This window comes from Pholcus phalangioides, unplaced genomic scaffold, assembly GCF_987345545.1.
Source record: "Pholcus phalangioides strain wild (caught in Gottingen) unplaced genomic scaffold, Ppha-v1.0 ptg000024l_1, whole genome shotgun sequence".
Taxonomy (NCBI): domain Eukaryota; kingdom Metazoa; phylum Arthropoda; class Arachnida; order Araneae; family Pholcidae; genus Pholcus; species Pholcus phalangioides.
In genome coordinates, this window is record NW_028301616.1 from 24,906,281 (window position 1) to 24,919,898 (window position 13,618).

Here is a 13,618-nt window from a genome sequence, read left to right on the forward strand (position 1 = left end):
CCCTTATCCTAGAAATGCACCCTGACATAACCTCTTTCACAAAAAGGGATATACACTACACAATAAATACAATCAATAAATTTGTAATTTATGGGAAAAACTCTAATATAATTTTTTAAAACTAGTTTGTGGTACTTAGATTTACACAGATATTTGGTGAAACTGAATATTTTGCAAAAAAGGCAGAATAGACCAAATACTGAATCAAAGCAGAATATTTGTCCCATCTCTAGTTTACACTAATGTATGCTATGCAGTCAGGTTTGTGAACCATTGTGAAAAAAATTGTGTGAGGTAGTGTACTATGTCATATAGTCAGCTCATTTCTTTCTAACTAATATGCATATGGAAATGGAAAAGATAAGTTGCTAGAATGTCCAGACTATTCAGTTTGGTATTAAGAGTCTTACCATATCCACTGGAAATTATTCAATTCTAATGCTTTTTTTAAATGCATTTTCTCTTAACTTAATCATTCATTTTACATGAAATGGCTTAAAATCCTTCTTAAAGAGAAGTGTATCTGGCAAGCGATTTTGAGGTGGAAATAAATTAATCTTGACAAGTAACATTTTACTACTTAACCAAGTGTAACCAGTTACTCTTGTGTTTATTTCGATTAGTATGAAAATTTAGTTTATGATGTGGCTATTTCATGTGAGAGCATGCAGCCATATCAACTAACATATTCATTAGCTGAGGCAGAAAAACAATTTTTTTTTTAAATATTTGTTAGCTAAAAAATTTGTAAGCTGAGGTGTTCATTAGCCGAGGTATCACTGTAATTTAATGTAATTTTAACAATGGGAAAAAGTGAATAGTTGTCAGAATTATGGCATATTACAATGTTTGGTCATAAGCCAATGCATTAGAATGATTAGAATGTAAAAATAAAAATTTCACTGACTGATTCACGATCTTCCAAAGCGTTTGATTTCATTGTTATCAAAGATCCAACGGAAACTGCACTTCGTATGGCTAGCTGTATGCTATTAAAAAAATGTGAGATGAAATGAACAAAAAATTCAAGTATCAGCAAAAAGGGATGTGTGAAGACCTAAGTATTTGGCTTAAAAAGACATAATATAGTTCTGTCCAATGAATAACTTGAGAAAATGTCAGGACTAGCCTGATGACTATCACACTGACTCTATATCACAGTATTACACACAGATTGACATTCAAAAATCTTGCAACTCCAGACCTGAAGCGAGCCAGATTTTGTAGTTATGCAAGCTATATACAGTAACACCTCAGTTTTCATTGACTTTGGTTATAGTCGATTTTTTCCGTAAAAAATTTGTCATGGTTTTCTTGCTGCTAATTTTCTTTTTCCTGTGGCATTGTTTTTCGCTGTGTGGCATCATCCGCAAGTCTGGCCGAACAATTCCATCGGACCAAAGAAAGTTTCCAGAGCCAGCAGCTCTTCGAAGAAGAAGGTCATGCCTCATTTTGGTCAAATCTTAGAGGAACTAGAAAAAAACCTCTTTGGACAGCCTTCTTATGCAACATAGGTCCACTGACTCTGAGGCTGGTTCTAGTGCCAAAAGACTATCTGAAGGGAAGTGACCCCAGAGAGTGCCTTGATATCTAAGGTCCTTATGGAGTGGGAGGATTCCTCTTTCAAACAATATAATGTCTGCACCTCTCTCTCTCTCTCTCTCCCTCTCCCCACCCCCTCCTGGCTGTCTTACACATGTCAAGAAGAGTATTCAAAAAGGTTTAAAATTGTGAATCCCATGTTAAATGTTCATTATTCTTTACATTTGTCTTTTATATTCTTTTTATTTTAATTGCTTGTGGTTTTTGTAATATACTATTTATTCTCTATAGAATGTGTTTTTGGTATTATTTTAGAGTGTCTAGAATGAATAACTTGGATTTACATAGATTCATATGGAAGTAATTGCCTTGATTTTCATCAATTTTGGACTTGGTCGATTGCTTTCAGAAGGATTATAGACGAAAACCAAGGTATTACTGTATATTTAACAGAAAATGACTACCTGCACAGTCCTTTGAAGAATGAAAATTAAATACTGAATGAAAAGCAAATAAAATGTTCACCAACTAAATAATTTAATTCCATAAAATTTTAGTTCAAATGAGTAAAATAGTTCTACAGAATTTTGATTAAATACATTCTGAAATCCATGTTGGAAATTTTAAGGAACCGGATTATCAATGGACAGATTTTTAAATGTGGTTAATTAATATTTTGTGGTTTAAAGTTATTCACTTGACCGGTTTATACTCTTATCTGGTATCCATTTATGGCACTTCAACTGTATATTTAAGCAAGGGTAAAATAAGATTTGGCTGTATTCAAACAATTTAGCATATTCTAAAAATTCAAGTTATTTTTTAATTTCTATATCAAAATTATTTTTATGATTAAAAAAAATCAAAATTTTTCATCAAGCCATCAATTTCCAAAAAACAAAACTATATACAAAGAAATCCCATATATAACCGTTATCCTCTATAAAGATAATCACCTATATGACTATATTACCTGCTGGCCCCATTAACTTCAATTAGTGTTAATATATTTCATTTAAACGATAAATCCTTTATAGCAATACATTTCTTCTGTTCCTTGAGTATAATTATATAGGAGTTTGACTGTATAGGATTGATGTGACTTACTGGCATATCAATATTTTAAAAAATTACTAGCAAGCGTACAACATGGGACCAAATAAAATATTAAACCTGTATGTGTATAATTGGAAGAGATTCAGAGAGTTTATAATTTGAAGAGAACAGAAAATATCTTTTTATTTCAGTAAGTTGGGCATGAAAAGAACCGTTTCTCATGCAGATCCAATAGAGAATTTATATGAAAGGGAATCATTCATTTCGTTCTCAACCAACTAAGACTTCACAGAATGAAAATGCTACATCAGTTGAGTTGCATCAGACTGATATCTGATATCAATAGAATGATAAATGCCAGAATGCATGACAATAGTCTATGCCAAGAGTTTTCAAATTGTGAGAGCCCCCCCCCCCCCCCCCCCCCCCCCGTGGAGCTGTCATGGTTTTCTGGGGGATTCACAAAATCTTTCAAATTTATAATAATAAGCGTTCACTCAATAATAAGCTTTTTTTTTTAGTTCAATGATAAGCTAAATAAAAAAATGGCATGGCGAGGCACATTAAGATTTTGGAAGCTCAAGAAAGCCTCAGCTAAAGCAAGAAGTTTGCAAATCCCTGGTCTATGATGATACTGGGAATAGCAAAAAAAAGACTAAATACATAAGCTACAAAATTTCAGAAACACTTACTTGTAAAGCAAAGACTCAAGCTGACCTACTTTGATTTTGGTATCCTCCATTTTTGGATACAAACCAAAATCATAGCGTCCAAAACCTGGAGGCTCATACATTTTTGGGGTGACTAGAACATGAGAAAACAATGAAATAAATGGGCAATATTTTCAAAGCATGTTGAAGATTTACATTTCATACATTCAAATTCTCAGTTAACTTAATAGATTAATTCATCGGGATACTAAGATCTTAGTCATATTTTATTGGTGGAGTGTATTTCAGCCCAGTCAGAATTCAATTAAGCAGAAAATATGAGGTTGATGCTGGTGAATCATATTTTTCAACTTGCCAACAATGTTATTGAACCCTCGTTTACTCGTCACTAATTTCGGTTAACTCGTCACTATGGAAAAGTTTGAGAGAAAGGAACAGATTATTTTTATGGCATTCCTTGAAAAAAGGTGTTTGCTAACAGCATTGTCATATGCTGAAAAATAACCAAAAGAGCCTATGTACTAAAACAGAACAGTTTAAGTAATGAAAGTTACGTTGGGGAAGTTCATTTGCTGACTAAGGTTTTTGAAATGTTAAGGACTATTCAAGCTGGACCTGATTTTTTCATAGGTCTCACTAATTTAGGGCTTCAAATTTAAACAAAATATCTTTGTTGAAAAATCATACATTTTTTTTAGAGTTGAGGTCTTCTAATGTGTGCTTTTTCAAGGGCCCTTTCAAGTGTAAAGTGGACTCTGTGTTCAAGATTATCTTGTAATTAGTATGTGAAATATTACCTTGATAAATTTTACCTAGATTACCTTGTTGTATCATGAATTACTGATGAAGAATCAAAACGCAAAAATTTTGAATTTCATGTACATGTAAAAAATAATGAGCTATTAATAATGTATAAGCTAAAAATAATGTTCTATTGTGAAGAAAAGCTAACAGTTGCTCTGATTAGTCTAAATTTAAAATTACCGTTATAAATCAGTGTACTAGTCTATTTTACTATAATAAGTTAAGTAATAAGAGATTAAAAAAAGTTCAAAAAATTCCATTATTTTTCTTTTGCAATCTATAAATTTTAATAATATTGTAATTTTGATTCATATTTTAATAAATGCTATATTACTTTAAATTTATACTACTTTCACAATATTGCACATTGAATCTGATGGCACTTCGCTTAAAACATTACTCTGCTTAAGCCATCATAATTTCTCGATAACATGAAGTGACGACTTATCAGGGTTTTATTGTATATATTGTTTATACACACAGCCAGTATTTTATTAAAGTTGGCCTGAAAATTTGTGACATTTTCTTGAATCAATAATGAGTGAATGTAATTAGTTTTTTGGTATCTAAAATGTTGTGGGATCTGAATCAAAACATTTTAAATGGGGAGAAAGCTCACATTAGCTTCTTAAGGTTTGGAAACCACACCACCACCTTAACATACATGCACTTTGTACACATTCCTCTTGCAGAATTTCTAACAAATTGGTACAAGTAGAAACATGTTGTGTATACGTGGCCCTAATATATTATGTTGGTGGTATGTGTTAAGCCAAATTCAATTTTGGCCTTTTCTAATGCATCAATCATTTTATTTCTTTTTTGTAACCCATATTGTTGGTTGTGTTAGAAACCCCAATTTTTTGGGCTTCTGGGAAACGATGATGGCACCTGTGTATCTCAATGAATGTGATTAGACATAAAGTCAGCTTTGATCAAAAGAACTTTTCTTTCTTCATTTAATTTCTCTGCACTGTACAGTTAACCTTAATGTTTTATAACTTATCCAGCGCTTTACTTTTTCTATGATTATCTAAGTGAATTTTAAAAAATACTGCAAACGCCAAGTGATGTGACACACACAAGCTGCAAAAGAAAACATGATGTTTCAAGAAGTGTATACATGAAAACGTTGAAATTTTGAAAAAGCTAGGATGCGGAACACCAATATAAATGTTGTTTGAAAAACATGGAATTGGAAAATCAACCATTTACGATCTTCAGAAAAAAATTATTTTTTTTTTGGATCTGAGCAATGACTAAAATTTTTTTTAAAGAATAAAGTTTTTTTCCTCTTCTATGGATAAGTAGTAATGTAATGTTAATTGGAAATACTAGTTTTAATTAAACTATCTGCTACTATATGCATATATATTGCTTTATTAATTTTTTTTGCAAAAGAAAATATGAATCAAGGTGCTGAAAGGGGTTTATTACTGCTTTAAATACGAAAACTTGGGAAATAAACAAAAGTGGATCTATAATCCGGAAGATTCCCTAATCCAGAATAACTTTGTTAGGCAGCCCCAACATCTTTCAACGGAAGATCACGTGACTCAGTGAAAACAAACACAATTCCCCGTTATTTTCTTATGACATCCACAGGCATTTAAAACAATAAGTGAAAGAAATAATTTCAGCATCGATGAGATAATTCCAAAATTAATGAGAGATAATTCCAGAATTAATGAGAGATAATTCCAGAATTAATGAAAGATAATTCCAGAATTAATGAAAGATGATTCCAGAATTAATGAAAGAGAATATTTTAGAATTAATGTAAGAGAATATTTTAGAATTAATGTAAGAGAATATTTTAGAATTAATGTAAGAGATAATTTCAGCATTGATAAAAGTGATCATTCCAAAATTAATGAAAGAGATAATAAAATTAATGAAAGAGATAATAAAATTAATGAAAGGTAATTCCAGAATGAAGGAAAGAGATAATTCCAAAATTAATGAAAGAGATAATAAAATTAATGAAAGAAATAATTTCAGAATCAATGAAGGAAATAATTTCAGCATTAATGAAAGTGATAATTCCAAAATTGATGAAAGAAACATTCTAGAATTAATTAAAGAAATAATTCCAAATTAATGAAAGAAAAGTTATAGAAATAATGGAAGAGATAATTCTAAAATCAAGAAAGAGGTAATTTCAGCATTAAATGAAGTGATAATTCCAAAATAATTAAAAGCAATAACTCCAGAATTAATGGGAGATCATTTGAGAATAAATGAAAGATGATTCTAGAATTAATGGGAGATCATTTGAGAATAAATGAAAGATGATTCTAGAATTAATGGGAGATCATTTGAGAATAAATGAAAGATGATTCTAGAATTAAGGAAAGCAATAATTCCAGCATTCAGGAAAGCAATAATTCCAGCATTCAGGAAAGCAATAATCCAGCATTCAGGAAAGCAATAATTCCAGCATTCAGGAAAGCAATAATTCCAGCATTCAGGAAAGCAATAATTCCAGCATTCAGGAAAGCAATAATTCCAGCATTAATGAAAGATAATTTCAGATTGATGAAAGTGATAATTCCAAAATTAATGAAAGCGGTGATTCCAGAATTAAAATAAGAGATAATTCTAAAATTGAAATAAGAGATAATTCCAAAATTAAAATAAGAGATAATTCCAAAATTAATGAAAGAAAAAATTCTAAAATTCTTTTTTCATCTTTAGATGTGTGAGCTCTCTATCCTTTTTTTTAAATCTTTAAACCCAATATTTAGACACAGAACTGTACATTTCTATGGGCAAATTGTTAGGCACAAACTTTGTTTTCACCGAGTTAATCAGTCAGGACATGTTATTTTATATGTATAAATATGTGTTCTCATAGTGATTTTTTTTTAATAATTATGTGAATAACTATTACATGAAGCTATTTTGTGTGTTCTTTTTAACAATGAGAAATTATTTTTACAATAAAATAAGTAAATCCAGTAACAATATTTAGTAATATTTTTTGGGCATGCATTATTGTAAGTCACCATGAATGAACAGCATGTAAATTTTTGGAGATATGTCCAGCTCTGTCTCATGAATAATGTCAAATTATAGTTGATGCAACTGTTTTTGTTCATGAAGAAATTAATTTGGTCTGTCTTAATGCAATCATAACGCTCTCTAATGCATGTGTTTTTGACCTGTTTGAAGAGCTTCAATATGATGTGATACAAGTACAATTTTTTATTAAGGAAAAATTACATAAATGAATATTTTTTTAACAGTTACGAACATTCCTCCCTTCTATTAACTGTGCTTTCACATATTGTTTCATAGTGTTTGAGTATGTAACATAAGTTTTCATATTATATTCTTTTATTTCTCTGTATCACCACTAGATGGCACTGCTACTACATTACTTTTAATACCTACGATTCTCCCCCCCCCCCCCCCCCCGCATTGGCACATTGGCATTTTCGTCAATCATATATATATATATATATATATAGTATAATAAAATTTGAGCAGCTCTTTCAATATTTTTCTTTTTTGACTAAAATCAACTTCAACCTATTTCATGAAGCAAAGAAATTTCATACAGTTGCATCAGAACACCTGTTGTATAATCTACTACTGCACCTTGAAATGTGGATGTTATTGCACTGAAATGTAGAATTTTTTCAATAAATTGTTTGCGGATTTCTCAACTATTTTTCATAGTTCCCCCTTTTACTTTATTTTCACTTGAAGTCTCATTCTAAAACGACCCAGGTTACAAACCACTGATCTACATTATGATGCTCTTCTGATTTCCAAAGTAATAAACAAAATAAAAAATTGTAACAAGTTCATAACTATGCAAAAAAATAAATGTGTATAGTCAAGTGCCTATACTTGGGTCTATTCTGAACTTTGCACTGAAAAATCAACCCCTCAAGGAAACATTAAAATTTAAAAAAAAAAACACATTCTGAAGGGTGTCTAGGCCCTTTGTACATTTAGTACCTAGAAAAAATAAAATGACGTTTGGCCCAAGTTAAGCGCGGGTACCCTAACTTGGAGCAGTATAGTTTTTGTATGTTTTTCCAAATTTAAGTGCCTTAGTTTTAACTTTGGACCAGTTAAAGCTTTTTAGAAAGAAGCCCTAAGACAATCCCAGATTGAAAATATTTCAGAAATCATTTTATTCATAAAAAATAATGTCACAACCTTTATGACAAAATCACAGAATAAATTCTCTGGTAAGAAAATATCACACATCACAGTACTTATTCAAAAAAGAAGCAATTTAACTTAGGAAATGGAAAAACTAGAAAAACTTGAACTAGAACACCTTTAAGTAAAAAAACTTGAACATGATCGTTAATGTGTGTAGTGACTTTGGCTGACACACATACCACCAAATAACAAAACACTGAAATGTTTCAAAAGCTAGAGAACAAAAGTGCAGTGATCTCGGAAGATGCTAAGAGGTTTCACAAAAATCTATTTATCTCATTTATTGAAACTTCATCAATATAATCATCAGGAAATGAGAGAACACATCTGTTTTACCCATAAAATGGATTGCGAACAGCTGTCCTTCTGAACTAGCATCTATGACCATTACTATGTAATTAATTTGTAATTCTATGTAATACGCATAACATATGGCAATGTCCCAAGTTTAAATGTCATTTTGACTTTTTTCTCTTCAAGCTGAGCTGTGTAGCTAGCAATAATGGTGATGAAAAAAAATTTAACCCGTGTTTTATAGGAAAGGCATTACCTAATATTGCCGAAAATCAGAGAAACCCTCATGCCTAAATGTAACTGCGATGCAAATCTTAGTGTGTACTTCATTAAAAGAAACTTCGATTTTCGGGAAAACACATGAAAAACTTCTGCTCAACCAAAACATGTTCTACACAACTTAAACTATCATGAAATGTTAACACAATAACAAATAAACATGATGGCCTGCTTTAAACATGGTTTGCAACAAGTGTCAGGGTTACTAACTTATTAAAACAAAAAGCCATAAATTTTTCCACGTTAGGCCACTGCCCCAAGTATGGGCACTTGACTGCAGCATGTTTTATACTTACTTTCATCATTGTAGAGTACAATGATGAATATTTTCCCTTTGTTAGGTAGTGGTTTAAGAAATGATTTCAGGATTTCAAGTCTTCTGAAATTTGATTTGATGGTGTCTATGCAGCCTTCATAGGACACTGATAAGCTAGAAAAGCAAATAATCTTGTGATGCAGAATCTAACTGTTCAAAGAAAAATTTGTAATAAAAAATAAACTGATTCTTTATATTTATACATATAACAAAGGGGCCGTTCAAGTATTACATAAGCAAATTTTTAGTCATTTTTGACTCCCCCCCCCCTGTCAGCAAAAGTCAGCAAAACGCTGACCCCCCTTCCCCCCAATTGTCAGCAAAATTTCGTCATCAGCTCTGCCCCTCTGAATCCTAACTCATATTTTCATAAAGAGTGGTTGATGATGTAAGCATTATCCAAACTCCCCCCCCCTCCCCCCTAGTCATCAAAAGTCTGCAAATCGAAACCCCCCCCCCCCCCATCAATGATGACATAATACTTGAATGGCCCCAAAGATAGAATTCTCTGATCTCTTCATATCAAAGCTTTTGAAATCTTTATTCCCTATATTAGTTTCTATCATGGAATCAAAGTTATTTGAGTAAAAAAAACTGTTTTTGCAAAAGTAGCTCAAACACATACGTAACATTATAAGCTGCTGAGAAATTCAAGCAGAATGTTCAGTTCCAAAGTGATTTAGCATTTGTTGAAGTGTTGAGTGGGGGTTTTTTTCACATTCAAAATTAAAAAATAAATAAAACATTAAAAAAAAAAAAAATCATTAAAAAATGCTCAACTAATTTTCACCACATGCATTCTCTAAGCATGTAAAACATAAAATAAAAATAAAAAAGGAAATAATAGACAAACATGAAATAGGTATCATTAAACTAGAACCATTTAGAGTCATTTGTGGCTAAATACGACAATTACTGTGCATAAATTTGACATTAATCTCAACTTTCCACAACAAACTTCTACATATAACAGAGCATGGCAAATGCCAACTTCCCACGGCATCTAAAAAATTGGAAATATACGATTACTAAATTAAAACCTGAGGGCAGGGCTAAGTTTTTGACATGACGAGTGTAAAGAAAAATGAATGCTTTTGGATAATATTTTCAGCACAATAGGTTGATAACATGATGAGAAACCTTCCTGTTTTGCATATTACACTATTTTATTTTTAAACATGAATTTATTACAATAATTAAAATAATATTAATTATAACTTGCAATTTTGAATTTTTATAATTTTATGGTCCATTTCATCGAAACAACTGATTACCTGTGTTCAATTTACTAAGCGAAATAGAACTCTTTATTCAAAATATGTGCGATAGGAGATCACAGGGCTAGGTTTTTGACCTCAGAAACTTACTCAGTATTAAAAGTCAAAAACTTATTTTGTCAGTGTTGTCATTCTTACTTTTGCACTTAAAATAAGTTACAGGAGGTTTTTTAAACATCATCATATGTAATCAGCAATGCCATATTAAAGGACATTTTAGTCTTACAATTTAGTATTTTTATTGCCAGATATATTCTAATGTTATGCACAATAAGGGTATCGTTCTAAGTATTAGTGATTATCTAGAAAATTTAATAACAGAAATCAATATAACATATATGGCATAAAATAACTTTCAAAAAGGGTACAGCATAAAGTTTATATCAATATGCATATTTAAGCAGTTGAAGAAATTTTGGGAGATCAAGAATCATCTTGAATTGAAGAATATCAAATAGTTCCATAGTTTTTTCCCCCTCAAGTGTTCATTCTATGCTCTATCCAAATTGTGGACGACTTTTATATAAAAGGAGAACCAAGTGCCATTTTTAACATTTTTGAGATATACCTAGAAACATCTGAACTATTGAAAGAGGTGGGATTTTTTATCTAAATAGAACCAAGTGGCATATAGGCTGTGATGCCGTCTGTGTGCACTTAAACCAACTACCAAACTGAAGAGATAATTGAATCGAAGATAACTTTAAATAGCTTTTTCTCCATTTTGATTTAATGGCAAATGGAACCAAGTGGCATATAGGCTGTGATGCCGTCTGTGTGCACTTAAACCAACTACCAAACTGAAGAGATAATTGAATCGAAGATAACTTTAAATAGCTTTTTCTCCATTTTGATTTAATGGCGCTTGGTTCCTTTTATATAAAAGCTGTCCATATATTGTCCAAAACAATTCTTTGTATGAACAGAAAATTATTTTACAATCATATTAAGTATTTATTCTTCACATAACAGTAACTTTAAACATTACATGCAATCAATGTGTGTATTTTCAATGGGAATTTTTATACTGAAAAGCAATATTTAAGGTTTTTGACAAAGGTTTATGATGGGCGGGGGGGGGGGGGGGGGGTGTTGACGTGGTAGTTTAAACCATAGTTTCCCAACTTTTTTTGTCCCATCGCCCCCTTCTTCAGAAATTTGTTTTTCCCAGCGCCCCCAACGCAATCTAACCCATAGAATCCTATGCTATATCCGTAGCTTCTACCGCCCCCCCCCCCCTGAACATTCCATCGCTCCCCAGGGGGCGTTAACGCCCACGTTGGGAATCACTGGTTTAAACCATGGTCAAAAACTACCATGCGTCAAAAACCTCCCACCCCTGCCTGAGGGGATAGCATCAAATTTTAAAAATTTATGTTAGCATGTCTAGCAGTAGGAGAAAAACGCCTCCAACATTCTTCTAAGCTGAGCATATATGGCTGGGCAAGGTGAAAGTACTCCCACACGACTTCATCAAATGAATCTTTGGTGCTGTGACATATTGCCATACCCTGAACAGAAAAATTAGGTTCACACATGAAAAATAATATTATAGGGAACGCTGGTCACCAAGTTCCAAAAAAGTAAAAAAAAATTGGACCAATCTTCTCATAATGACTGACGTCTAAATTTTTTCCAAGCTCTTGCATATAAATCTTTCAATTATTGGCATTTCAGTTATTAGGTTTCAACACACACAGTCATCATGTTTTATTATTAATCCAGACATTACTTCTGTATTCTCGTCACTGTTAATTCTTTCTTTACATGTCACATTGTATACATTATTTTGTTTAAAATGACCAGCAAATATAAATTTGCCCCCACACTCCTCCCTACATGGAGCCTAAGTTGCGCTTTATCCAGAATCTCCTGGTCAAGGAGCTATCAACATTTGGTATGTTAACCCAGCTACTTAAACTGTATTAGATAGAACTTTTGGTTGTGTAGAGAACAATGGTTTTTTAAATAATAAACAAAAATCAATGGAATCACACACAGGCAAACCTTTTACAACAGTTTGCAGTTACATAATTTACAATCGTTTTAAAAAAAATTAAAATTTCCTCACCTTGGTTTTCCATCTGTGTACTTGAACTTTATGATAAATTCTTCTATGGGCTAGTTCAAAATAAGCACTGATCACATAAAAAATCATGAAGAAATCAAAGGTACATTGGGGTTCTTTTATGTGTAAAAGTGAAACTTGCATACACGTATTAGGCACATAATACAAGGGTTGAGTTTTTGACATCAAAAACTAGTTTAATTACAGGTTTTTCTACCATCAAAAACTAAATTGAATGCTTTTGGATAATATTTTAAACACAATAGGTATATAACACAATGAAAAACTTTTTTTTTTTTTCATATTACAATGTTTTTTTCCATTTTTAAACATTAATATATTCAAATAATTGAAATAAAATATCAATTAAAATTGACAATTTCAAATTTTTTGACATAAAATAGTCAAGAATATATATAATTAAAATTAGCATTACATATATGATGAAAAAGATTTTTTTAACATCTACAGGGCTCCCACTCAAAATATGAGAAAAAGTAAGAAAACGTAGGACTAAAAAGTAGGATGGTGGAGGGTAACCCCCTTAGACAACATAATCATAGCATAATAGAAAAAATTCCTAAAAAAAATTTTTTTTGCAAAAAAAAAATTTTTAATTAACTTTTTTTTTCTAGCACTACTTCAGTCAAGCCAAAACAAACTGACAAATGGCTTGGTTACAAAACCAATTTTTGGCCAAAACAGTGCACTAGCAACCACAGATAATTCTTTGCTGTCTCCTCACATATATCACATTCTTTTTTGGAGTTTTCCAAAGTGAAGAGCTTGTCGACTCTCTTCGACAAGGCACAGCAAATTTCAAAGATGTAAGTTTTTTAAGAATGACGCACCTTCGAGACCACTTTCAAAAGCACAATGCAAAATGTGTAAATTACAAGATCCAACGTAAATAAGGCAAGGTGAACCAGATAGTTTTACTGTGTTGTTTGTCATTTTTTAAATTTTACTGTTTTGCTCATATTTTACTGTTCAATACCAGTGTAATCATTTTTGACAAATTGAGCACCTCTATTTCTAGCTCTTTGCTGAGCATTGTAAATATTGATTATGCTTCTTCATGCCTTAAAAATACAGAAGACAACTGAATGCTATTGGGTAGCATCAGAAT

General features: G+C 31.5%; 1 protein-coding gene across 2 annotated transcripts in view; it reads right to left on the reverse strand.

Moving 5' to 3' along the window:
- LOC149069073 (HORMA domain-containing protein 1-like) overlaps positions 1–13,618 on the reverse strand; it is a 64,606-nt gene that overhangs the window by 23,682 nt on the left and 27,306 nt on the right. For both annotated transcript variants that reach the window (XM_089250639.1, XM_089250638.1), the window contains exons 8-11: positions 12,493–12,542; positions 9,125–9,258; positions 3,291–3,402; positions 908–989 (exon numbers count right to left, since the gene is read on the reverse strand). In XM_089250639.1, the coding sequence (XP_089106765.1) occupies positions 908–989; positions 3,291–3,402; positions 9,125–9,258; positions 12,493–12,542 (378 nt within the window). The remainder of the gene's footprint in view (positions 1–907; positions 990–3,290; positions 3,403–9,124; positions 9,259–12,492; positions 12,543–13,618) is intronic.